At 44.9% G+C, this 27845-nt stretch overlaps 1 protein-coding gene and 1 long non-coding RNA gene across 2 annotated transcripts in view; one reads left to right on the top strand and one right to left on the bottom strand.

Annotated features, from left to right (window-relative positions):
- Positions 1 to 15084, bottom strand: part of psma1 (proteasome 20S subunit alpha 1) — a 20782-nt gene extending 5698 nt beyond the window's left edge. Inside the window, exons 1-9 of the mRNA XM_072466426.1 lie at positions 14860 to 15084; positions 11519 to 11563; positions 9690 to 9791; positions 5853 to 5956; positions 4773 to 4861; positions 4469 to 4539; positions 4121 to 4250; positions 3899 to 3978; positions 691 to 795 (exon numbers count right to left, since the gene is read on the bottom strand). Of these exons, the coding sequence (XP_072322527.1) occupies positions 691 to 795; positions 3899 to 3978; positions 4121 to 4250; positions 4469 to 4539; positions 4773 to 4861; positions 5853 to 5956; positions 9690 to 9791; positions 11519 to 11563; positions 14860 to 14862 (729 nt within the window). The 5' untranslated portion in view covers positions 14863 to 15084. The remainder of the gene's footprint in view (positions 1 to 690; positions 796 to 3898; positions 3979 to 4120; positions 4251 to 4468; positions 4540 to 4772; positions 4862 to 5852; positions 5957 to 9689; positions 9792 to 11518; positions 11564 to 14859) is intronic.
- Positions 15084 to 27845, top strand: LOC140384592 (uncharacterized). The gene is made up of 2 exons (XR_011933095.1): positions 15084 to 15945; positions 27617 to 27845. It is a non-coding gene; the product is annotated as an uncharacterized lncRNA (long non-coding RNA).

Here is a 27845-nt window from a genome sequence, read left to right as displayed (position 1 = left end):
ACCTACCATGCACATCTTTTTGGTTGTGGGGTGAGCTCTATGCAGACACAGGGAGAATGTGCAAACTCCGCACTGACTGTGACCCAGGACTGAGAGCGAACCTGGGTCCTCAGTGCCGTGAGGCAGCAGTGCTAACCACTGTGCCACCATGCTGCCCCGGTGACAGGTTTCTGCAAGTGTCAGACAGCTGGCTGACCAAAATTGACAGCATGAAGCACAGTAATTCATAAGATTGTTGCAACTAAATTCTTGCATCTTACATCAAGAATATCTTCAACATATACCAAAGAGAAAATGCTGGAAAATCTCAGCAGGTCTGGCAGCAACAGATGATCCTTTGTCAAAGCTCTGCTCTCAGGCCATCCTGGTGTGGGATGGAGGGTTAAAGAGATTGCACATCCATGGTGAATAGGATGCGGTTAGGGCACATGAACTGGAAGCTGACAATATGACGCAGGGCAGCAGAGGAATCTCGGATGTATGTGGGAAGGGAATGGACCAGAGGAGTGAGGATGGACTCAAGATAAGAGGGAATAAGTTCGGTTGGGCAGGATAGCTTTGACAAAGGGTCATCTGGACGCGAAATGTTAGCTCTTTTTTCTCCCTACAGATGCTGCAAGACCAGCTGAGATTTTCTTTGGTTTCAGATTCTAGCATCCACAGTAATTTGCTTTTTTCTTCCACATATACCTTTCTCTGAGGTCGTTCTTCCAAGCCTTCCAAAAATGATGCAACATCATCGTCATCATAAATGGTGAAATCAATGTCTTTGCCCACAATTCCGATTGAGACATTCTGACAGGAAAAGCACCAGAAAATACCAAAATTTAGAATGAAGTTGCACATTAGTCTGAACAATGATCTGAATGATTGCACTGTTGCAAATGTCACACTAACATTTCATAGCAAAGTATCCAATTATGACAGCCACATCACCCAAACAAAAGTGCCCACACCCACTGTCTCTCTCTTCAATCTGTCTCTTTCTGTCTATATCCAATCCTCCTCACATCATTCCACAATCACTCACTCATTCCACAATCACTTCTGAATCAAAAGCAGCAACTGGTGAAAGCATGTACCTCTTGCATTTTATCCTGCCCGGCACCACAACCCTAGCTTTATGGCTTTCTCCTTCCATGAGACACATGGCATAATGGTACTTGACTCGTAGTCGAGATCAAGTGCAATGATCTGGGGGTCCCTGGTTTAAAACCTACCATGATTTTTTTGAAATTGTAATTCAATAAAAATTTTAAATTAAACGTTTAAGTGAAATCATTGCTGATTGTCTACATTTGACCCCAGATCCACAGCAATGTGGTTGACTCTTAACTGTCCTCTGATATTGCATAGCATGTTCAAGGGCAATTAGGGATGGACAATAATAGGCATCACGGTGGCGCAGTGGGTAGCACTGCTGCCTCATGGCGCTGAGGTCCCAGGTTCGATCCCGGCTCTGGGTCACTGTCCGTGTGGAGTTTGCACATTCTCCCATGTTTGCGTGGGTTTCAACCCTACAACCCAAAGATGTGCAGGCTGGGTGGATTAGCCACGCTAAATTGCCCCCTAATTGGAAAAAAATGAATTGGGTACTCTAAATTTATTTTTAAAAAAGGGATGGACAATAATTGCTGACCCAGAATGAGGTTAAAAAAAAAAATACCCACGAACTGCAACCTGGTCAGGCACTAGGGTAACAGCATGAGGTGGAAGAACAGGAAGACAATGAAGAAGGAGCACTCACTCGCTCTCACACTCAAAGCCACTTGCTCAGATACTGACACTTTGCCTATGTTAAAAGCGAGCTAAGAGATGTAACTTGCACTTGGTGAGACATGAGCAAGAGTGGCCTGCAGCTGGCGCAGGGACCAAGGGTGCCAATTAACCAGAGGATAAAATGACACAAATTCTGCTGCAGCAAATTCAAGAGGTTTTTTTGAAAAATGTATTATTTTATGGGAGTTGGATTTCCCTGGCAGCAGGGCCAGCATTTGTTGCCCGTCCTTTGAATCAAGTGGCTTGCCACACAGCCGTAAGAGTCAACCACACGACGTTGGGAATGGAGTCACATATAGGCCAAGGCTGGCGGTTTCCCTTCCCTGAAGGACATTAGTGAACCAGATGGATTTTTAACAATGGTTTACCATTACGAAGACTACCTCTTCAATTTAAATTCTGCCAGCTGCCCTGGTGAGATCTGAACCCTTATCGCCAGAGCATTAACCTGGACCTCTGGATTACTAGCCCAGTGACATAACCATCTCCGCTTTGATGGGGCAACCTAAAGGTTAACAGCATATACGGGCAGCACGGTAGCATTGTGGATAGCACAATTGCTTCACAGCTCCAGGGTCCCAGGTTCGATTCCGGCTTGGGTCACTGTCTGTGCGGAGTCTGCACATCCTCCCCGTGTGTGCGTGGGTTTCCTCCGGGTGCTCTGGTTTCCTCCCACAGTCCAAAGATGTGCAAGTTAGGTGGATTGGCCATGATAAATTGCCCTGTGTGTCTAAAATTGCCGTTAGTGTTGGGTGGGGTTACTGGGTTATGGGGATAGGATGGAGGTATGGGCTTGGGTAGGGTGCTCTTTCAAAGAGCCGGTGCAGACTTGATGGGTCGAATGGCCTCCTTCTGCACTGTAAATTCTGTGATTCTATGATAATTAAATGCTTGGTGCATAGGCAGGCCTGTCAAAATGCCTGCAGTCAATATCAAGGAGCATGAATGAGTCCAGCACCAACATGACACAGAGAGGCTTTCCTGAGAGTCGAAGCTCACACTTTCAAATGTGCAACAGGTGGCTGACTCTAGTAAAACACTTGTAGACTCAACCATGGTACATACACTGTCTGATGGCCAATGTCTCAGCTTTAAATGCAGCACAAGCAGAAGCCTCCCAATGTCCAAATGCCCTACTGGAGGTCAAGCAAGCGCAGACTTCTGCCATCATAGTTATGGGTGCCATTGTTCAAAGGAATTTACAAGGTATCAAAGCAGTCCATCAATCTGTCCTCCAACACATTACCAGGATTGCTGAAGTAACACCCTGGAGGATTAGCAGGGACACCATGAAGTATGAAACTGCAGTCTTCTTTCAGATTGACAGTATTTATCTCTCACCAGCTCCCTGCTGTTGCCCGTCAGCCAGCAAGGCTGGCAAACAACCCAGACTGCTGCTGCTCATGGAGAGATGGTGCAGTCCAAAGCCAGGCCTCCCAAGGTAAAAGGCACTCAAGGCCACCCTGCAAGGCCATTTGGAATCTCCCCCACAAAGTAAACAGCCTTACACCAATCATGCTGCTGCCACTGGTGTCGAACTGTATGGGAACACAAGAATAGGTAAACACCGAAAACAGGCACAACAGAAAAGGACAAGCATGATTAATTGATGTTTGTAAGAAAAAATGGCATGATTTGATTCATAAATTTGGTTTGGAAAATTAATTTTGCAGTGGCTTTTCTTTTTGCATTCTGGCCAAGCGGAAGTGGAGATGGCCAGGAAAAGAGGTACGGTTGCTGAATGAGGAAATTGGGGTTGCATTTACCAGCAACACATATGGATGAGTCAATCAGACAGCTTGGGCAGAAAGGGATTGTATGTTAATTGTCTCCTCCCTTCCTCCTCTGACAGTTGCCATATAGCTAATGGCAAAGTCTGCACAGCAGATCATAAAGCTGAACACAGTCCATATCTCTTCCAGAGCAGTTATGGCAGCGGAAATATTGTTTAATCACTCCAATAGTGTGCGCACATCTCATGTCATGTGATATATACTTCACCACAGTTTTTATATGGTATACTAGTTTGTGTTACTTCGGACTCACTATCATATTGCATGAACCAGAAACTTCAGCATGACACTCGAAAACACTTCAGTACAACAAAGTAAAATAATACCTTTGTGGTAAGATCCTGTTCAGCGGGGAGTGTTTCCCTCAATGCACGCAGACCATGTTTCACCAATTCATTCAAATTACCTGGTGAGGACGAGCCAGTGAGATCGGGGCCGGTGAGTCAGTGGGGTGGGGGTGTTGGGGAAGGAAAAGGGAACAGTTAGAACAATGGTAAGTAAAAATATGGCACACTCGAGAGACACAACATGCGATTTGTCAAACTTACAATCCTGGAATTCTTCCATACGCCTCTCCAGGTATGTTCGAGCAGACTGTGAACGGGCACCGATCGACATGGCCTTACAATCAAAGTAGTTGGCCGATGGGCATGTTTGGAAAATATGAGGGCCGATATCCTTCGGATGATATGAAAAATTGGTTTAATCTGACAGGCTGACACAGAAGGACCATTCTAAGACACTGCGGTATAGATTTTCCTATATATATATATATATATATCTATATAAAATATAACACACCATATATATTATATATAGGCACTCATACAAAATCAGGTCTCACTCTGGATTAATCCAGCTTGTTTCATCTTCCGAAAATATATGAGAGAACTTACATCATAACCAGCAATAAGTAATCCCACGCCATATGGTCTCCTTCCATATCGTTGTGTTGGAATTTGAGTTTCTTGATAAATGTGGTTAAAGAATCATCACGCTTCTCAACCAAACACAAAATTAGACAATTTTGAATATTAATTTTTTTTGCATAATGGACAAGGGTTCACAGCAAGTCAGGAACAAAGTCCTCAACTCAAAATTTGCAGAAAGATTTTGGTAATTTTGGTGCTAGCTATGCATAAAAAAAGTTGAAATTTATTTCACAGACAGAAAAGCTGTGTTTAGTTCTTCAAAGGATACTGCTTCCAATCAGGCTCACAAGACGTGATACTGGCAGTGGCCTGTCAAACACAAACCTCGAGTCCAAACACTCCTGACGCATGAAGTTGCTGTCACGAAAAGCAAGGGGTGGAGGCATTACAAATCATAAGCATGGATGTAAATTAAGTATTAACGATGCACTTAGAAAAGTTACTGATCAGCAGGAGTCATATGCAACTGCTTTATGAAATAGAATGTGATTCGGCATCAAGTGTCGTGTCCCCCCGCCCCCCCGGACGAATTTCACAGTGATGTACCTCTATATTTTTTGCCCTACCCATATCAAAAGTAGGGGAAGATTGCTGAAAAAAGCAAGTGCATAGCAGTTGTCATTCGGTCAATTGATAATTTCAAATCTAAAGTTGACATAAGTAACATAAGTTGACATAATTTGAGAGATGTTGAGCAAAAGAAGAACAAAGAAAAGTACAGCACAGGAACAGGCCCTTCGGCCCTCCAAGCCCGTGCCGACCATGCTGCCCGACTAAACTACAATCTTCAACACTTCCTGGGTCCGTATCCCTCTATTCCCATCCTATTCATGTATATGTCAAGATGCCCCTTAAATGTCACTATCATCCCTGCTTCCACCACCTGAGCAATTGGCAGCATGGGCTAAATGGCCTACACCTATTCCTAATTCAAGGTTCTTTCCTGAAACATCAACATATTTTACTCTTTCAAATGCTGATCAACCTGTTCTTGTAAAATTACTACTTTGAGGGGCGGGGGTCAGGTTGGAGAGGATGAAAATTCCCGAAGATTGTTCAGAAGATAGTTTATCCTAAGACAGCGTGGCAACAATACTTTTTCATGGAAAACTACATGAAACATCTGAGAGGACATGGAATGGAATAAGATGTGAAAAAAGGGGTAACGTGAATGTTTGGAACAACATATGAATTCATTATTGAGATCACCATCAATTTTCAAAGTGTCCCATTTCAGAAGGCATAATCTTATTTCTAGACACATTTGCTTTCAATAGCGTGTCTCTATGATAAAATAATTGCAGCTAAACAAATTAGTAGCGGACTGACCAACTGCACAGATACTCACCACAACAGCCTGGCATCAGCAGTGAGACCAGCAATGGAGATGCCAATATGATTGTCAACATGGAGGACCTTTTTTTGGTGAGCAGCCAATTCTGACTGAGCTCTCTATAAAATAAATGGTTCAGAAGATTAATACAATAAAAGCTTATGCTGAAGGGTAGAGACAGGAAACATAGTGGAGGAAGGAAAGAGAAAAGAGCATGGAAAAAAGTGTGGTTAAGTGAAGAGAGGAGGCTATGGAGGTAAAGGAAAATTCATGGATAGTCCCAATCTAACAAATGAAGCAACCCATGATGTTTTGGGATTTGAGGTGTGGTGGTAGAAATGAGGTTTTTGGAGCCACTTCTTTGGAGAGAAAAGGAGCCTTGTCCCTCCAGATAAATCCTGGAGGAAGAATTGGCTGGTACCAAGATAATCTCACTTTCCTCCAAGTTCCAGAACGTTGCCACTAGTTGGGGTATGGTTGGATATAATCGGACATCCATCACACATGCTGAACATTTGAGTGTCAGCAATTTTTTTCCTAAATTTAGGAGTATTACAAGTGAAATTTACCCAATTGTCATGAGATTTTTACACAAATCCCTCTTCAGCTGCAATACATTCAGTGTTGATTAGAGTTCAGAACACAAGGTACAATGATCATGTGGCACAAGGCAGCTTTAAGGCAATTTGCTCCCCTGATTGCCCGGTGGATAAACATAAAATTGTTTTGGTTAGTAAAGTTGGAGCTTCTAAAGTAGAAGACAACCATCTTCAATGAGATGAGAGACCTAGTGAGGATAAAATTGAACCAAGGACAAACAAGAAAAATTGAACAGGACAATGGGTGATCTTTATATTGTTTCAGGAGCGTCCTAGGTACATTCCAACAAGGGAAAGCGGTCGGGGAACAAACGTCAGTGCGCCTTAGATGATGTGGAAGATAGAGAGTACAATGAAATACAAAAAAAAAAGAGGGTGTATGATGCATGTAACAAATTCTTCAAATGTGAAGCAGGCCAAATGCACTAAGTTGAGAGGGGAAGTTCAGAGTAAAACGAGACTGGTAAAGAAAGATTTTGAGATTAGTAGGCAATCAGCATAAAGGGAACCCAAACATATTTTCCTGGCATGTAAATAGTAAGTAGGCGGTAGAGATTTAAGAGGTGCAGGGCAAGGTTGGAATACTAAGTGAATACTTTGTATTGCATTTAGTAAGGAAGAGTAAGTATCAGTGAAAACAGAAGTGGCAGAGTTAAGTACAGCGTGAAAATTGATTCGTAGGATGTACTGGAAAGACTGGCTATGCTGAGAGCGGATGAGTCACCTGGTCCAGGTGACTTATATTCCAGGTAGTCAAAAAGTAGGAATGGGGGAATAACAAAGTGTTTTCCATAATCTTTCAATGCTTGTTGGATAGGAGGACATGTCAGAAGACTGAAGAGTAGAAAATGTTATCCCTTGATTAAAGAACGATTGTAAGGATAATGCTAGTAACTGCAGGTCAGTCAGTATAAGTGTGGTGACGTTTTTGAAACAATAATCAAGGGAGTAAAATAACAAGCAGCTGGAGAGATTTGAATTGATTCAAGAGAACCAGCACAGATTTCAAAAGGCAGATCATGCTTGACTAATAAACTGAATTTTTAAATTAAGTCAGAGAAAAAGTTGATGAAGGTAATGCAACACACACATGTCCAGTGTCAGTTGTGGCTCAGAAGGCAGCACTCTCACCTCGGAGTCTGAATAGCGTTGACAATAGACTTGCCTGTTATCCTGGGAAACTCATGCCGAGATGTTGAATGATGAGGGTTGTGCAGTACTTACTTGTTTTTAAAAAATGTGCTGTAATCTGTGCTTTTACACTGAGCGAATATATTTTCTGGTATCCTTCACGAGCGCCACAGCTGGGTAGTGGGTCGGTGGTTTGGTTTGGGGGTGGTTGGTTTGGTCTTGTAAGACCTCTTACTTGTAAGATTGAGAAAGAAAAACTCAATCTCGCACTCAAGCCCTGCAACCAATAGGATACTGCGTCCTCAGGGAAATAAATCTCAACAAGGAGAGCAGTCCAGAAGCGCTCAAATGGGGAGATCTTGGGGGACGGTCACCTGCTCCCCTGCCCAACATACTTGCCACCTGACCCAGGTATACTTAGTTCCTACTGCCCCAACCTCGTCAATCGAGCTAAAGTAGGATCACTAAAGTAGGAAACCATAGGGGCTGGTTTAGCACACTGGGCTAAATCGCTGGCTTTTAAAGCAGACCAAGGCAGGCCAGCAGCACGGTTCGATTCCCATACCAGCCTCCCCGAACAGGCGCCGGAATGTGGCGACTAGGGGCTTTTCACAGTAACTTCATTGAAGCCTACTCGTGACAATAAGTGATTTTCATTTTCATTGACACACTAGAATGGGTGTTGACAGGCCGAGGGGAGATACTAACCTCACTCTTATAAACGACCACGCCCGAGCATGCACCATTACGTATTTCTCCCCCACTCCTAAAACAGCAGAAGCACCAACAACACAGACAAAAAAGGTACCCAGTCTTTTCCAGAATACATGATCCATCTGTCCCTTCACAGGACACAAGCAAGGATTTCTGAATTCCAAAATAACATCTTGAACCAATGGTATCCTATTGTTCTCCTTTTTCTTGAGTATCCTTTCATGGCTTGAGTTACGTCCTGATTGGTTGTATTCTAGCCCAAAAGGGATCCTATTGTGTAGCTCTGTCTGTTGTTCTGCAGAGGGCGTACGCCATGGTGCCATGTGCTCATGGCTTTATCCTGTTATCCTGGGACCCTCTGCTCTATTTGGTATCCTTTCTTTTATGTATGTACGGAGGTGCCAACTGCAACAATTTTAATGAATGATAATTTAAACCGATTGTATGAATATTTGTTGGTCGTCTCCATGTTTGCGGAATAATGATCATTTGGCCCTGGACTAGATTTTGAGGACTTGTTGTGTTTTGTGGTTAAATGTGAAACTACTGTCTTGGCAAATTTTTTTTTGTATTTCTTTTTCTTTGTTTTGGGGTTAAACAATTGTTGATTGGCTCCTGCAAAGGTACCGGGAGGTCTCACATCTGAGAAAAAGACATGTGTCACTGGTGCCTCTGGTATAATTGGAGCTGGGAGAGGTCTGTTTTGGTGCACGCCCGAATGTAGAGTGGACGTCTTATCCTATATTTTCATTGGCTAGCTGAGCAATCACTACACGTGAAGGTATGCACCATTTTTTTATGGCTTTGGGCAGGACGGTGGTACAGCGCTTAGATTGCTGCCTCATGGCACCGAGGACCTGGGTTCAATCCTGGCCCCCGGGTCACTGTCCGTGTGGAGTTTGCACATTCTCCCCCATGTCTGCGTGGGTCTCACCCCCACAACCCAAAGATGTGCAGGGTTGGTGGATTGGCCACGTTAAATTGCCCCTTAATTGGAAAAGAAAGTGAATTGGGTACTCGAAAAAAAATTTAAATGTCTTGTGGCTTTATTCTCTTCTCCCCCATTCACTAGCTGGTTTTCCTTGTATAAACGGAGGCACCAAGTTTAATGATTAAGCTGACCCAACTGTGTTGGTGTTCTCCTGTCTTTTTTCTATAAACAAATATGCAAAAGCATTTATGCTGTACTGTACCAGTTTTGAGGGTTTGTTGCATTATCTGTAAAAATGGAAAAACTCTGTTATCTTTCTCATTTTTGAGTTTTGGATTCAATACAGCTTCCTATCAAAAGTACAATGCGTCTCTTCAGGGAGTAAACTATTGGCCGAACAGTACAAGGTGTTGCCTATACCTTCACACTTGCAGAAAGATGTGATAATTTCATATTTCTGTATTATCCACATTTTACCTTTAGAGCTACCAGGACAGCATGGGTTTTTGACTTGAGCCCTACAGTGGCTGAACCCTGTTTCACTGCCTCCATAGCATATTCAATCTGATGTATACGCCCCTGTAACAACAAAATCATAATTTTTGAAAATTAAGTACAGGCAGCATTGACTCATGTACTATTTCAAAACATAATTGCTATAAGAAAATTATACAATTCAACTAAGGAATGATACAATTTTGTTTGGAATACTTCAAACTGAAATTATGAATGATGTTACCTGAAACGAGTTGTAAACTCACAAATCCATGAGCATTTCCTGCAAATTCATGTTTGAAATTCTCCAAAGATGTGCAGGTTGGGTGGTTGGCTACAATTAATGTGCGGGGTTACAGGAACAAGGGCCTTGGTCGAGTGCTCTTTCAAAGGATAGGTATAGACACGATGGGCTGAAAGGTTTCTTCTACACATTAGCGATTCTATGGTATATGCCCCATCACAGCACAAATGCCTCTCAGCAATGTTACAAATTACATTCTCTGGTGCTGTAAGTTAATGCACGATCCTTCCTTTATCTCTCGACCATGCTGAAGCCCTCGGTAAAGTCAATCATACTATCCTCCTCCAACACTTCCCCACTGTTGCCAACGCATGTATGTTCTCACCTCTCCAATCTCTCATCTCCTCTAATCCCGCATCCAATGTTCCTTCTAAGCTGTGCAGCTGTCCAGCAAGCCAAAAGTGCCCATCCGGGCTGTGCACAAATTGATCCCTTTAAGCTACTGCGTGCAGCAATACAAAACAACTTGCTGCACACCATAAAAGAATTACAAGGTACAATGCCGACAACCTTCCAAGAACTCTGCATTCTTCCAACTCTGGCCTTTTTGCATCCTCCACTCTCTGCTCCACTGCTCATGGATGCCCTTCAGCCATCCAAATTCTAAGCTGTGGAATTCTCAATCTTATCCTGTCTCCCCTTCTTCAAACCTATCTCTTTGACCAAAGTTTTAGCCAACCATCCTAAATTTACTGGTTCAGTGTCAATTCTTGCTGTGGTAGGCTCCTGTAAATCGGTTTGGGCCATTTGCCTGAAGAGGCTATATGAATGCAATTCATTGTACGAGCAGTTTCTTCAATTCACAATGTTAAGTTTATCTTCTTGCAGACATTGGGTGAACACAGACAAAATGTTTCCACTTATGGGAAGTCCAAAGTTAGAGGTCAAGTTAGTCCCAAATAAACACAACAGTGAATTGAGGTGAAAGTTTTTTTGCCTCAAACAGCAGTCACAGTGTGCAATGTGCTGCCATGGGGGGAGCTTGAGGCAAATTGTACAGATGCATTTAAGGGAAAGCTAGATAAGCACAAAAAACAAATAGAAGTTATGCTTAATGGGTGAAATGAAGAAAGAGAGGGGGTTTGTGAGGAAAATCAATGGTGGAACACATCAGTTCGGCCAAATGGCCTATTTTTGTAGACTCAGTGTGACTATTTACTTGCCATTACAAAATTAAACAAGCAATATTTCCACTGCATCATAATCACTGATTCACTGCGTAAAGTGACAGTTCATTAAAAAAATTGATCTATCCTGCCTTAAATGCAATGTCAATTATCAACCATATTGAGTTATACAACCTTGCTAATTATACTAAATTGCTGATCAGTAATGACACCATCAAATATCAATTGCATATTAGTATCAAGCTGAAGAACCAAAACTGAAATTAAAAAAACTACCCTTCAGAATAGTAATTTGAAGTCAAAGTTCTATCTACGGTTTTGGCAATCTGAATTCCTTGCAAAACGTCAATGAAACAGAAAGTAAAGCAAACTTGTCTTACCTGCGGGCTCCAAACTGTGACATCATTGTCATATTGATTACGGAACTGTATGAAGAAAGAAATATCAAATTTATATACACCTGTAATGAACACAAATATAGATCTTCAAACTAATATAGTGATCAAGTTATCACCGAGCACAACGAAGCACAAATATTACCAGTATGCACCAACATTCTTCAAAGATGGTACAACAGATTTCCCTTCTACATTTCACAATGATCAAATGATAATCCCAGTACAAGTTTCAATAACCACCAGACAGGAACAGGACAATTGGTCCAGTTTGGATTAGGACTTTCTGCAGTCGACAAGAATAGGAAGTGATCTTATTGATACATAAAACATTCTGAAGGGGCCTGACAGGGTAGACACTGAAGTTGTATCCCAACTGGGGAATCTAGAACTGTACAACAGTCTCATGATAACGAGTCAATTATTTAGAACTGAGATGAGGAGAAATTACTTCACAGTAGGTTGTAAACATTTGGAACTCTTTCCCCCAGAGGGCTGTAGTACTCCATTGTGGAATATATGCAAGATGGCGATTGATATGTTTTTATCTCTCAGGGAATTAAAGGATATGGGGAGCAAAGGCAAATGGAACTGAGGTAGAAAATCAGCTCGGATCATATGGAACGATGGAGCAGGCTCGAGGGGCTGAATGTCCACGCCTGGCCTTATTACTTAGATTCTTCTGAGCTCTTTATCCCAGTAACAATATTACAAAATATACAACATGACATATGAAAATATACAGTTTCCAAGAATAACTATGTAATATGAACATTAATATTCTTGAAAGAAAATGGCCCATTTTATGTGCCCGACAGAATCCAAAGCAATCCAGACTATTATTAAATTAATACTAATATACAGCAACAACTCAAGAGTTTCATTTTAGCTGTAATGCAAATGGAAAACCAGGATCTAACCGGACTCCAGAGTTAAGTAGACAAAGGAGCAGTGGATAATTTTACTCCACTTTGCTTCAGAATCAGATTGGGTCCAAACTCCAAATTCTCCAACGCAACTCTTTTCGGTCACCATTTCCGGAGCCAGCGCGTCATCCATTGTAATTCATGGGCTCTCACAACCAGCTTGACTACTCTTCCTCCCACTCCTCATCCTGTTAACACTCTATTCCATTCTACCACTTTCTCAGTCTTGGTCGGAACAGCCTCGATGATGCCACCTTCCTCACTAATGCTTCCGATATTGGTCCTCAATCCGTGTATTTAGTTCCACTGCAGTTGGCATGTCCATCCCACTTCCTGCATTGATACACCCACTCCTTCCCAGAACCACAACAGTATTTCCCTTATCCTTTGCTTCCACCCACCAGCCTCCAGATCATTCCTCACCATTTCTATCACCTCCAGCGCAATGCCACCATGAAACACATTGTTTTTCTCACCCCATTCAACATTACAAGGGAACCATTCCCTCCCAACACCTCAGTCACATGCAGCAAAATCTCATCTGCTGCTGAAAGTGAAGATGCAACACCTTCTCCTTTTACTTTCTCTCTTCCCATCATCCAGCTCCTTCCAGGTGAAACAGAGATTAAATAGTAATTATTTTAATCTAATACTGCATTCATTGTTCACAATGCGGCCTCCTCTATATTAGAAAAAACAAATGTAGATTGGGTGACTGGCTTGTGGAACAGCCCGTTCAGATGGCAAGTGTAATGCTGAGTTTTCAGTCACACGTCATTTTAATTCTGCGCCCTGGTTCCTTTGACCTTGACCTCCTACAACTCTTCAAATGAAGCTCAACAGAAGCTCGAGGGACACCTGTTCAATTAGGCACTTTACTCAAGACTGAGCATTGGGTTCAACTATTTTACATAACCTCTACTTTTAATAGTGGCAGCAGTTGGTAATTATTTTGTTATTCCCATTTATACCTCCTCTATGTCCATATTTTGTTTCTATATCTGCCCCAGTACCATAATCCATTTTGCCATTTAACCCAGTAGTTCAAGCTTTTTTGATTGTCGGATCCTTTGTCAAATGGGTTCATAATCAAGGACCCACGATTATAACACAATACAATACTTTTTTTTAAATATTGAATTTTTCAAAGAAAACGTGTTTATTTTCATGTTGCTCACAGTGCTTCTCCATACATGTTCCATGCCAGCCAGCCCAACCTGTTCAAGCCTTACATTTGCACATTACTTCAGAGACTTCCTGGAAAGTTTCTTCTGACCTCAGCTGGAAAACCACTAAATTAATCTGTCCTGCCTTCACACCATGGTTTCTTCCCCCATCCTCCACCCATTTTTCCTGCTTAAAATCTGATACTTCTGTCACTTTTAATAAAAGGGTCATCAACCAGAAATCTTAACTCTTTCACTCCCCAGGGGAAAGGCTGTCTGCGGCCCCTGTTCACAGTAAAACCATGGTAGATAATGCATGTAACAAAACTGATTCAGTTTGCGTTTTATGTAATGTCAAACTTGAACTGTTGTGTATTGGCAAATTCTTTTTAGTATGTATAATTTTGGGGAAAAAAGTCTTTATGCTCCTGCTGCTGAGCATTTCTCCAGCATTTTCTGTTTCAGATTTCCAGCAGCATTGCCTTTTGTGGGATATTAAGCACAAATCACTGCCACATCACATTGCCAAGCAGCAAGGATGTGCTGAAGCACTATGCAACTGCAACTTCCACGGACATGTTGTACCAAAATAATCTAATGTGCCAAACCACTGAAGCAGAACAAATGCTCCCAAATTGAGGGAAAATTAACAAAGCTGCAACCGTGTCTCGGTGCAGTCCACCAAATATCAATAACCGACCCCACTCTCACCCTATCCCCGGTGAATCTGGGCTTCTCCAAAACGAATTTGCATCTACTTCCTTGATCCAAAATATCCTCATTCTCCCAGTTTAATCGCACGACGTGTGTTTGAGATATCTGCACAGACACCGAATCATTTAAAATTCATCTAAATCTCACTAACTGTGTGAATTAGAGGCTGGGCGAGATCGGGCCCCGGGGGGGCGGGGGGAGGATGCCAGGCCCGGAGTGGGGGGATGCCAGGCCCGGAGTGGGGGGATGCCAGGCCCGGAGAGGGGGGGGGGGGGGGTGTGCCGGGCCCGGAGGGGGGAGGGGGGATTCCAGGCCCGGAAGGGGATGCCAGGCCCGGAGGAGGATGCCAGGCCCCATTTCCAGCAACATGACTCGGCAGAAAAGCTAGAAACAGGAACCAGCGCAAAAAAAAACAGCGGCCGGCCCAAGGTCCGCCGCTTAAATTACAAACAACGACTCTGAGCGGGACCGGGCTCTTGCCCGCGGCTCGGAGCCACACACGCCAGCGGCTCCCTCCTACCATTTTGCTGCTTCCGCGCCGCTTCCTCCCAGCAAAGTGATCGATGGTGCCTCGGATTGATGGATCACCCCTGGACGCCAGGCGAGACACGAAGACTATCGAATCATCGAGCACAAGCCGCTGGAACAATTTGGGGAGTGGCCGCCACAAGATCTCTGCTGAGCCAGCGACTAACTCGCTGGACAGCGTGGCAAAGGGAATCCGGTGCACCGGGGGAAGGAAGTATCAAGTACCTTAAACCAAAAGGCAACATCAAACATATACATTCGAATAATTAATTAGATCTAAGGAGAGAAAATCAAAAACTATGTTGATACCAGCCTTAAGGAGATACAAAATGCATTGCATATCAAGCTTGGACACATCAATAGTTGATACTAATCAGAAGTGAGGGGATGTTCAGCTAAAAAAAAATCTACAATCTCAGCAGATGGATTTTAATTCAAATGATAATGATGGGACCACTGGGACCCTTTGCTTGAAACTCCTGTGATGTGTGGGAACTTAAGGACGCCTCACATGTCCAGGATAAAATGTGCGGGATTTGCCTCCATGGCTTTAAACAAAAACACAGCCGCTGAATTTGCCAGCGGCTGGAGTCATGGCAGTATTTTGTTACTATCCCAGTTGATGATTGAACTGGAAGGGAAGATCCCAGAACAGAACCCTGGCTCAAAAGACCATAACTGTAAAACGTGCAGGAACAGAATCACAGGACTGCGAATTAGTTTTAATAAGAAGAAAAACATGATAAAATTGGACTGTGATACAACCCACCTGCACACAGGTTTTAGGATTGACACAGATTTCTAATTACAGCTGAATCTACAATGAACAAAAACTCCCTTTAGCATGCCGGCTGACTGTGGGCAAATACACTTTCCATTCTGAACACCAAATGAATGTTTGTGGATGTCCGTATCCCCCGCCCCACCCCCTGCCGATGATTGTCACGATGTGGCGATGCCGGCGTTGGACTGGGGTGAGCACAGTACGAAGTCTTACAACACCAGGTTAAAGTCCAACAGGTTTGTTTCGATGTCACTAGCTTTCGGAGTGCTGCTCCTTCCTCAGGTGAATGAAGAGGTATGTTCCAGAAACATATATGTAGACAAATTCAAAGATGCCAAACAATGCTTGGAATGCGACCATTAGCAGGTGATTAAATCTTTACAGATCCAGATGATTGTCACATGAGAGTTCCTAAACTCCCCTCCCAGAACATGCTTTAACATCTTCTCTCATAATTATGCTTCATTGGTTTGCATTCCAAAATCCTTTCCAGGTTTTACAATAACTCTTAACCCAAGCTTCCACTCCACTCCAGTCCAAGATTTTAAGTTTTCTTTATTTTAGCTGCTTTTATACAAACTCCGAGATCCCGCCACCAATTTCTATAGTTCTTTCAACTCACGTTCTATGGGCTGTAGTAAAATCTCACAAATCTGAAAATTACTTAAGATATGTTTCTGGCATCTCAACATTTTGGTCAGCTTGGTCTGTCTTTCCTGAACAGTGCTATGTTCCCATACCTTTAACCTCTGGCTTCTTGGAAACTACTCTTCATTACTCTAGTTTCCTTAACTAGCTGCTTTTCAGATCTCTGCACTTGTTATCTTAACCATTACTCCATGGCATAGCTTTTCTTCTTGCAAAACTGTGAATGATGTTTCCTCTCTCACCTTCTAAATGAACTGCTCGCAGAGCTGTGAGGGCTGCCTTCTCTCCCGCTACCTATCTCCAACTACAATCAAATTAGCTAAACTAAAACTGAAAAGCTTCTCCACAGTACAGGGCCCCAGTTGCTAAGCACACTCACATGCTCATGTCTTTCATTTATTATTGACGTTGTAGCCTCTCTAAACACAATAATCTCTATTATTGTCATAGGTAGGCTTACATTAACACTGCAAATGAAGTTACTGTGAAAATCCCCTAGTCACCACACTCTCATGTCTGTTCGGGTGCACAGAGGGAAAATTCAGAATGTCTAATTCACCTAACAGCACGTCTTTTGGGACTCATAGGAGGAAACTGGAGGAAACCCACACAGTCAAAGGGAGAACAGGCAGACTCTGCACAGACAGTGACCTAAGCGGGAATCGAACCTGGGACCCTGCTGCGGTGAAACAACAGTACTAACCACTGTACTACCGTGCTACCCAGAGAAACACGGTTGGAGCTTAACCAACCCCACACAAACGAACACCTTTGTCCAGCATGAATCTAACTATTGTTTTACCCTCCCAGACACAAAAACATTAAATTAAACCCACTTACAACTATACAATATTTCTAATGTTTACGAATAAAAATATAAATCCCTTAAAATGACCTTTGTTTCCCGGACAACTTACAGGAAGCTAAGAATTTTGCAGAGTACATGTTCCAGAAACTGGTTAAACCACAGCCTGGAACAATTGAGGAAGATCCTAAGTGGGTGCACATCTTTCAGGGCAGGAAGTGGAATATTCCTCTGGGAGTACTGGTGAAGTGAGGACACCTTCGGGGATAGCAGTTGAAAGCACATCCAGAGCATAATGGGGAAAAGGACTACACAGGAGCATAGCAAAATGTCAAACTGGAGTGGTCACAAGGGATTTAATACTCAATAGGATAAACTGGCAACCTGAATCCTACCGTCTCCCTCCCTCGTGTCAGAGTAAAGCCTAGCACTGAGAGAACAATTTGAAGGAAGAAAATAGCCAGGAAACACGGTCCATATGGGAACCGATAGGAAGGGAAAGGGTTGCGTTTCTGCAGGCCGAGTTCCAAGAGCTTAGGAGGATATTGGAGAAGGACTTCAAAGGTAGTGATCCTTGTTTGTTGCCAGTGCCATGCGCTAATGAGGATAAGAGCAGAGGGATGAGATGAGACAGATAAACTTGTGGCTGGAAGAAATGGCACAATAATAAGGACTGCAGATTCCTTGCGGCATTTTAGGAAAAGATGGATGCGTTCACGGGTTGGACTTTGATGGAGTTGGGATCAATGTCCTTAGAGGATGGTTAAATGCATGCTGTGGGAAGGATTTAAATTAATTTTGCAAAGAGATTGGCACAATACTCCAGCTGAGGCCAAACCAATGTTCCATACAACGTTAATATAACTTCTTTGCTTTTGTATTCTATGCCCCTATTAATAAAACTTAAGATGATGTATGCTTTATTAAATGCTCTCCCAACCTGATCTGTCATTTTGAAAGACTTATGCACATATAGACCCAGGACTCTCTGCTACTGCACCCCCTTTAGAGTTGTACCCTTCACTTAATATTGTCTCTCAGTGTCCTTCATACCAAAGTGAATAATTTCACACTTCTTTGCATTATATTTCATCTCTCACTTGTCTTCCCAATCCACCAACCTATTTATGTCCCTTTGAAGTTCTACACCGTCTTCCCCACAGTTCACAAGACTTCCAAGTTCCACATCATCTGCAAATTTTGACCTCTGTACCAAGGTCTAGATCACAAAAACTGGGGAGCTTCACAATAAATGTTCCTCCAGTTCGAAAAACATCCATTAACCACTACTCTTTGTTTCTTGTTACTCAGCCAATTTCCCAACCATGTTGCTACTATCACTTTTATAACATGAGCTCTAAATTTGTTCACAAGTCTGATTTACCAAATGCCTTTAGAAGTCAGTGTAGACCCCCTTTCTGTTACCTAATCAAGAGATTCTTATTTGTTCTTAACAAATTCACCCGGCTTTCCTTAATTAACCCTTAATTTTGCCCAAATTTGTTTTATTCGTTAATTGGATGTGGGCGTCACTGGCTGGCCCAGAATTTATTGCCCATCCCAAAGGGCAGTTAAGAGTCAACCACATTGCTGTGGGCCTGGAGTCACATGTAAGCCAGATCAGATAAAGATGGATTTTGTATTGAATTTGTAATAAGTTCACGGAGGCAGAAGTCCCTTCACCAGAATTCCTTCTATTTACAAAAGCAACAGCCGAACAACTACGTGCATTTAGCTTGCTAATGACACTGGGCGTGCAGAGGATCTGACACTCCCTGTTACAGACAGAGAAAGGGGTACCCTGATTGGGCTGTTGCCAATCACCACCAGAGTCACCAATAATGTTGCCAATTAATAATGATGCTCTTTAGAGTCGCCAGGTATCAAATGATACAACCACAAGACTTTACCAGATATCAATCAAAGGACCACACAACCAGTTAGTCGGTTCAAGTTCAAAGATGGTTTATTTACACACAAGGATTACTTCGACATGCAATACAGAACAGCACAAGTTAAACTACACCAAACAACTACAATAACCTATACTTAACTTCAGGGCAACCGGCTCTATGCAGATGGACAAGGCCTTTGTCCGGATCTTGCATGGCTGGGTGGAAGAAATGGCTCTGTTTCTGCTGGGCTCATCCGTCTGGTAGCGATCGTTGGTCTTGAACTTGTCTGTCTGTTCGTTATGCTGCACTTGGGTTGGCATAGGCCGGATCCAAGAGAGACTGAGCACATGGCTGTGTCTCTTCTTATCCCTCTGGGATTTCGCGCTCTTTGGGGCGGTCCTTAACTTGGACCCAATAATTCGACAGGCTTCGATCACTGCCTTCGATTTTGGCCAATAAAGGGGTGGGTGCCTTGATGGCTGGGCGTGTCCTTAGCGGTCATTGACTTTGGCTGTTTGGGCTCCCTGAGTAAAGGGAGTGGCGCCAATTAGTCTGTATCGGTTACCCGAGTACAGTTCTTTTGTTCTGGGGAAATGGGCCATTAGAATGCAAACGAGCGGGGGTTTCGATTGCGTCTAGCTATCTGGGTTGCAAATACACACACAAGCTCTGAGTCTGTCTGAGTCCTGGGTTGGCCATAATTCCCATGGTTCTTTGCAGGTGGCCATCTGAGATGGCTACAGGGCCACTAATCAGGGAACTCGTATTCTAATTGGCTAATCTCAAAGGCCTGACCCAAGTCATTACAGAATTCAAATTCCACCAACTGCTGTGGTGGGATTTGAACCCAGGTTCCCAGAGCATTCCTCTGGGACTCTGAAGTGCTAGTCCAGTGACAATAGCATTATGCCACTGCCTCCCCTTGAAGATAAGTTTGTCCTGAATTATCAGTTTAAACTGATTGGCATGTAGTTGCTGGGCCTAACTTTACAATCGTTCTTGAACAATATTTGCAATTCTTCAGTCCTCTGGCACCCCCAAGTCCAAGGAAGACTCGGAAATTATGACCAGGGCCTCCACAATTTCCACTCCCACTTCCCTCAATATCCTTGGATTCATCCCATCCAGTTCTGGTGCCTCATCAACTTTCAAGTACAGGCAATCGCTTCTCGGCCTTTCAGCTAAGATGAGCGTGAGGTCAGATGTAATGGCTGGATCTGATTTGTCTCTCTTGTTGGATTCCATTTGAATTGGTGTGGTAAACCACTGTGTTCTTATATTAAGGGTTGTACGGTAGAACCTGCACTACAGGTTCACCTGGGCCCCTGCATGCTAGCTCAGCCCAGGAGCCGGGTTATAAATATGCGTGGCCTTCAGCTAGCAGCCATTTCGTCAGCTGCTGTAGGAGGCCACACTTCAGATACTAATAAAGCCTCAGTTTGAATTCAACTTCGTCTCCAGCTAAATTGATCGTGCCTCAATTGGTTTTTGGAGCAGGCAAGGAGCTGGATTAGGGATTTGCCCCTTCCACACTCTGAGCTCTGTAACTCCGAAAAAGTAACAAAAAAAAACTTTCAAGTACAGACTGTCTGTCCAATACCATCTCCTTACCAATTTTAAATCCTCCAAGTGTCTGAATTATCTCCTTTTTCATCATGACCACTGCAGCATTTTCTTCTTTGGAAAGGACAGATGCGAAGTAGTCATTTAATACCTCAGCTATGCCCCCCCCCCCCGCATCCATGCATAAATCTCCTTGCTCATGTACTCTATTCCCATATTGGTAAAGCCTAGGATATTATGTGATTTACTTTAAAAGGGGTGCAGCAATTCAGAAATCTGGGATGCACTTGCACAAATGTTTGAATGTGAGAGGATAAGTTGAAAAGGCTTTTATGAAAGTACATGGAATCTGTACTGCAAAACAGTACTGCCCACATTGTGATGTAAAGGGACAGATGACCCAAGACGAGAGTCATTTGTGGACTGGACAGACACCCGTGTCGAAGCAAGCATGGAGTTAGCTCACAGCTGAGGCTATACCTTGTATCCTATCACAGAGTTATGTGTTAATCAATGTTCAAACATGCAAAACTCTGAACCTCTTTGTGAGACTAACTGAACATAAAGCATATAACAGAATCCTTAGTTTTATTAATAGTGTTGGTGAGTACAAAAGAAAATGTGTCACACAAAAGATTTATGAAACCATGGCGATGTGTCCAATTCTGGTGCCAGAAGGAAGGAAGTCCAGACTTTTTAGCGGCTACAGAAGAGATTTACCACCATTGTCCTAACAAAGAGGGACTTCAATTGGGTGGAAAGACTTTGTTCTTTTTTTTAAATAAATATTTTATTGAAAATTTTTGGTCAACCAACACAGTACATTGTGCATCCTTTACACAATATTATAACAACACAAATAACAATGACCTATTTTATAAACAAAAAATGAATAAATAATAAATAACAAAAATGAAGACTAACCCTAATTGACAACTGCCTTATCACAAGTAACACTCTCCAAAAATATAATTTAACAGTCCAATATATAATTTTCTGTCGCAACGACCTATACATATTAGACAGTATATATTAACAACCCTGAGAGTCCTTCTGGTTCCTCCTCCCCCCCCCCCCCCCCCCCAATCCTGGGCTACTGCTGCTGCCTTCTTTTTTCCATTCCATCTATCTTTCTGCGAGGTATTCGACGAACGGTTGCCACCGCCTGGTGAACCCTTGAGCCAACCCCCTTAGAACGAACTTAATCTGCTCTAGCTTTATAAACCCTGCCATGTCATTTATCCAGGTCTCCACCCCCGGGGGCTTGGCTTCTTTCCACATTAACAATATCCTGCGCCGGGCTACTAGGGACGCAAAGGCCAAAACATCGGCCTCTCTCGCCTCCTGCACTCCCGGCTCTTGTGCAACCCCAAATATAGCCAACCCCCCAGCTTGGTTCGACCCGGACCCCCACTACTTTTGAAAGCACCTTTGTCACCCCCATCCAAAACCCCTGTAGTGCCGGGCATGACCAAAACATATGGGTATGATTCGCTGGGCTTCTCGAGCACCTCGCACACCTATCCTCCACCCCAAAAAATTTACTGAGCCGTGCTCCAGTCATATGCGCCCTGTGTAACACCTTAAATTGTATCAGGCTTAGCCTGGCACACGAGGACGATGAGTTTACCCTACTTAGGGCATCAGCCCACAGCCCCTCCTCGATCTCCTCCTCCAGCTCTTCTTCCCATTTCCCTTTTAGTTCATCTACCATAGTCTCCCCTTCGTCCCTCATTTCCCTATATATATCTGACACCTTACCATCCCCCACCCATGTCTTTGAGATCACTCTGTCCTGCACCTCTTGTGTCGGGAGCTGCGGGAATTCCCTCACCTGTTGCCTCGCAAAAGCCCTCAGTTGCATATACCTGAATGCATTCCCTTGGGGCAACCCATATTTCTCGGGCAGCGCTCCCAGACTCGCGAACTTCCCATCCACAAACAGATCTTTCAGTTGCGTTATTCCTGCTCTTTGCCACATTCCATATCCCCCATCCATTCCCCCCGGGGCAAACCTATGGTTGTTTCTTATCGGGGACCCCCCCAAGGCTCCAGTCTTTCCCCTATGCCGTCTCCACTGTCTCCAAATCTTCAGTGTAGCCACCACCACCGGGCTTGTGGTGTAGTTCCTCGGTGAGAACGGCAATGGGGCTGTCACCATAGCCTGTAGGCTAGTCCCCCTACAGGACGCCCTCTCTAATCTTTTCCACGCCGCTCCCTCCTCCTCTCCCATTCACTTACTCACCATTGAAATATTAGCGGCCCAATAATACTCACTTAGGCTCGGTAGTGCCAGCCCCCCCTATCCCTGCTACGCTGTAAGAATCCCTTCCTCACTCTCGGGGTCTTCCCGGCCCACACAAAACCCATGATGCTCTTTTCAATCCTTTTAAAAAAAGCCTTCGTGATCACCACCGGGAGGCACTGAAACACAAAGAGGAATCTCGGGAGGACCACCATCTTAACCGCCTGCACCCTCCCTGCCAGTGACAGGGATACCATATCCCATCTCTTGAAATCCTCCTCCATTTGTTCCACCAACCGCGTTAAATTTAACCTATGCAATGTGCCCCAATTCTTGGCTATCTGGATCCCCAGGTAACGAAAGTCCCTTGTTACCTTCCTCAACGGTAGGTCCTCTATTTCTCTACTCTGCTCCCCTGGATGCACCACACACAACTCACTTTTCCCCATGTTAAATTTATACCCTGAAAAATCCCCAAACTCCCCAAGTATCCGCATTATTTCTGGCATCCCCTCCGCCGGGTCTGCCACGTATAGTAGCAAATCGTCCGCATACAAAGATACCCGGTGTTCTTCTCCTCCTCGAAGTATTCCCCTCCACTTCTTGGAACCCCTCAACGCTATCGCCAGGGGCTCAATCGCCAGTGCAAACAATAATGGGGTCAGAGGGCATCCCTGCCTTGTCCCTCTATGGAGCCGAAAATATGCAGATCCCCGTCCATTCGTGACCACGCTCGCCATCGGGGCGCTATACAACAGCTGCACCCATCTAACATACCCCTCTCCAAAACCAAATCTCCTCAACACCTCCCACAAATAATCCCACTCCACTCTATCAAATGCTTTCTCGGCATCCATCACCACTACTATCTCCGTTTCCCCCTCTGGTGGGGCCATCATCATTACCCCTAACAGCCTCCGTATATTCGTGTTCAGCTGTCTCCCCTTCACAAACCCAGTTTGGTCCTCGTGGACCACCCCCGGGACACATTCCTCTAATCTCATTGCCATTACCTTGGCCAGGATCTTGGCATCTACATTTAGGAGGGAAATAGGTCTATAGGACCCGCATTGTAGCGGGTCCTTTTCCTTCTTTAAGAGAAGCGATATCGTTGCTTCAGACATAGTCGGGGGCAGTTGTCCCCTTTCCTTTGCCTCATTAAAGGTCCTCGTCAATACCGGGGCGAGCAAGTCCACATATTTTCTATAGAATTCGACTGGGAATCCATCCGGTCCCGGGGCCTTTCCCGCCTGCATGCTCCTAATTCCTTTCACCACTTCTTCTACCTCGATCTGTGCTCCCAGTCCCACCCTTTCCTGCTCTTCCACCTTGGGAAATTCCAGCCGATCCAAGAAGCCCATCATTCTCTCCCTCCCATCCGGGGGTTGAGCTTCATATAATTTTTTATAAAATGTCTTGAACACTCCATTCACTCTCTCCGCTCCCCGCTCCGTCTCTCCTTCCTCATCCCTCACTCCCCCTATTTCCCTCGCTGCTCCCCTTTTCCTCAATTGGTGTGCCAGCAACCTGCTCGCCTTCTCCCCATATTCGTACTGTACACCCTGTGCCTTCCTCCATTGTGCCTCTGCAGTGCCCGTAGTCAGCAAGTCAAATTCTACATGTAGCCTTTGCCTTTCCCTGTACAGTCCCTCCTCCGGTGCTTCCGCATATTGTCTGTCCACCCTCAAAAGTTCTTGCAGCAACCGCTCCCGTTCCTTACTCTCCTGCTTCCCTTTATGTGCCCTTATTGATATCAGCTCCCCTCTAACCACCGCCTTCAGCACCTCCCAGACCACTCCCACCTGGACCTCCCCATTATCATTGAGTTCCAAGTACTTTTCAATGCACCCCCTCACCCTTAGACACACACCCTCATCTGCCATTAGTCCCATGTCCATTCTCCAGGGTGGGCGCCCTCCTGTTTCCTCCCCTATCTCCAAGTCTACCCAGTGTGGAACGTGATCCGAAATGGCTATAGCCGTATACTCCGTTCCCCTCACCTTCGGGATCAACGCCCTTCCCAGCACAAAAAAGTCTATTCGCGGGTAGACTTTATGGACATAGGAGAAAAACGAGAACTCTTTACTCCTAGGTCTGCTAAATCTCCACGGGTCTACACCTCCCATCTGCTCCATAAAATCTTTAAGTACCTTGGCTGCTGCTGGCCTCCTTCCAGTCCTGGACTTCGACCTATCCAGCCCTGGTTCCAACACCGTATTAAAATCTCCCTCCATTATCAGCTTTCCAATCTCTAGGTCCGGAATGCGTCCTAGCATCCGCCTCATAAAATTGGCATCATCCCAGTTCGGGGCATAGACGTTTACCAAAACCACCGTCTCCCCCTGTAGTTTGCCACTCACCATCACGTATCTGCCCCCGTTATCCGCCACTATAGTCTTTGCCTCGAACATTACCCGCTTCCCCACTAATATAGCCACCCCCCCCTGTTTTTCGCATCTAGCCCCGAATGGAACACCGGCCCCACCCATCCTTTGCGTAGCCTAACCTGGTCTCTCAGTTTCAGGTGCGTTTCCTGTAACATAACCACATCTGCCTTAAGTTTCTTAAGGTGTGCGAGTACCCGTGCCCTCTTTATTGGCCCGTTCAGCCCTCTCACGTGATCAGTCGGGTTGGGGGGCTTCCTACCCCCCCCCCTCTTGTCGATTAGCCATCCCCTTTTTCCAGCTCCTCACCCGGTTCCCACGCAGCTGTATCTCACCCAGGCGGTGCCCCCCCGCCCATCCCCTCCCATACCAGCTCCCCCCTCTCCCCAGCAGCAGCAACCCAGTAATTCCCCCCTCCCACCCCCCCGCGAGATCCCCCGCTAGCGTAAATACTCCCCCCATGTTGCTCCCAGAAGTCAGCAAACTCTGGCCGACCTCGGCTTCTCCCCGTGACCTCGACTTGCACCGTGCGACGCCCCCTCCTTCCTGCTTCTCTATTCCCGCCATGATTATCATAGCGCGGGAACCAAGCCCGCGCTTCTCCCTTGGCCCCGCCCCCAATGGCCAACGCCCCATCTCCTCCACCTCCCCTCCTCCCCCCATCACCACCTGTGGAAGAGAGAAAAGTTACCACATCGCAGGATTAGTACATAAAACTCCTCTTTCCCCCCTTTTTAACCCCCCTCTTCGCCCCCCACATTCGCCCCACCACTTTGTTCAAACGTTCTTTTTAATAACCCGCTCATTCCAGTTTTTCTTCCACAATAAAAGTCCACGCTTCATCCGCCGTCTCAAAGTAGTGGTGCCTCCCTCGATATGTGACCCACAGTCTTGCCGGTTGCAGCGTTCCAAATTTTAAATTCTTTTTATGAAGCACCGCCTTGGCCCGATTAAAGCTCGCCCTCCTTCTCGCCACCTCCGCACTCCAGTCTTGATAAACGCGGATCACCGCGTTCTCCCATTTACTGCTCCGAGTTTTCTTTGCCCATCTAAGGACCATTTCTCTATCCTTAAAACGGAGGAATCTCACCACTATGGCTCTGGGAATTTCTCCTGCTCTCGGTCCTCGCGCCATCACTCGGTATGCTCACTCCACCTCCAACGGACCCGCCGGGGCCTCCGCTCCCATTAACGAGTGCAGCATCGTGCTCACATATGCCCCGACGTCCGCTCCCTCCGCACCTTCAGGAAGACCAAGAATCCTCAGGTTGTTCCTCCTTGCGTTGTTCTCCAGTGCCTCCAACCTTTCCACACATCGTTTCTGATGTGCCTCATGCATCTCCGTCTTCACCACCAGGCCCTGTATGTGGTCCTCATTCTCGGCTGCCTTTGCCTTCACGACCCGAAGCTCCCGCTCCTGGGTCTTTTGTTCCTCCTTTAGTCCTTCGATCGCCTGTAGTATCGGGGCCAACAGCTCTTTCTTCATTTCCTTTTTGAGCTCTTCCACACAGCATTTCAAGAACTCTTGTTGTTCAGGGCCCCATGTTAAACTGCCACCTTCCGACGCCATCTTGGTTTTTGCTTGCCTTCCTTGCCGCTGTTCTAAAGGATCCACTGCAATCCGGCCACTTTCTCCTCCTTTTTTCATCCGTATCCAGGGGGGATTCCCTTCTGGTTTACCACACAGTGTTTTTAGCCGTCAAAATTGCCGTTGGGGCTCCTATCAAGAGCCCAAAAGTCCGTTTCACCGGGAGCTGCCGAAACGTGCGACTCAGCTGGTCATCGCCGCACCCGGAAGTCAAAAGACTTTGTTCTTTGACAAACTCAAAGCTCACTCCAAAGTTTGAGTGAACCTTCCGAACACTGAGCTTTCTTTTTTTAAATTCGTTCAGGGGAACTGGGCTTCGCCAGCTGGGCCAACATTTATTGCCCATCCCTAATGATCCTTGGACTGAGTGGCTTGCTAGGTCATTTCAGAGGGCATTTAAGAGTCAACTACATTGCTCTGGGTCTGGATTCATGTGTAGGCCAGATCAGGTAAGGACGGCAGAAAGGATGGCAGAAGGGTATTAGTGAACCAGATTGTTTTTTACAACAATCAATAATAATTTCTTGGTCATCATTAGACTTTTAATTCCCGATTTGTATCAAATTAAAATTTCACCATCTGCTGTGGTGGAATTCAAACCCGTTTCCCAGAGCATTATCCTGGATCTCTGGATTACTAGTCTAGTGACAATATCACTACGCCACCGGCTCCACAGGCAATGCTTGATTTTACCAGCCTGTGCAGTGTTATGGCAGAGGATACTCCCAAGAGAGAAACTCCATACTGAACAGTGGGGTGTGTTGTTGATAGTGAATGTGGGGTTTTGGTGTACGTGGATAGGGATGGGGGTTGATGCAAGATCTTTGTCTTCTTTAGACTGAGGCCAAAGTGTCCTGAGGCAAAGTGATCGACAAGCAGCTGAATGCCCTCCGGAGTATGTGCTATGAGAGAGCAGTCGTCTGCGAACAAGAGTTCACTCAGTAGCTGTTCCATAACTTTTGTGCAAGCCTGGAGCCATTGCAAGTTGAATAGATTTGTATCTGTCCTGAATCAAATGAATAACATGTCTAAGAGTAATCATCAATAAACCTGAGACATCTGACAA

This window comes from Scyliorhinus torazame, chromosome 10 (assembly GCF_047496885.1).
Source record: "Scyliorhinus torazame isolate Kashiwa2021f chromosome 10, sScyTor2.1, whole genome shotgun sequence".
Classification (NCBI taxonomy): domain Eukaryota; kingdom Metazoa; phylum Chordata; class Chondrichthyes; order Carcharhiniformes; family Scyliorhinidae; genus Scyliorhinus; species Scyliorhinus torazame.
This window is presented reverse-complemented; position numbering and strand designations above follow the sequence as displayed.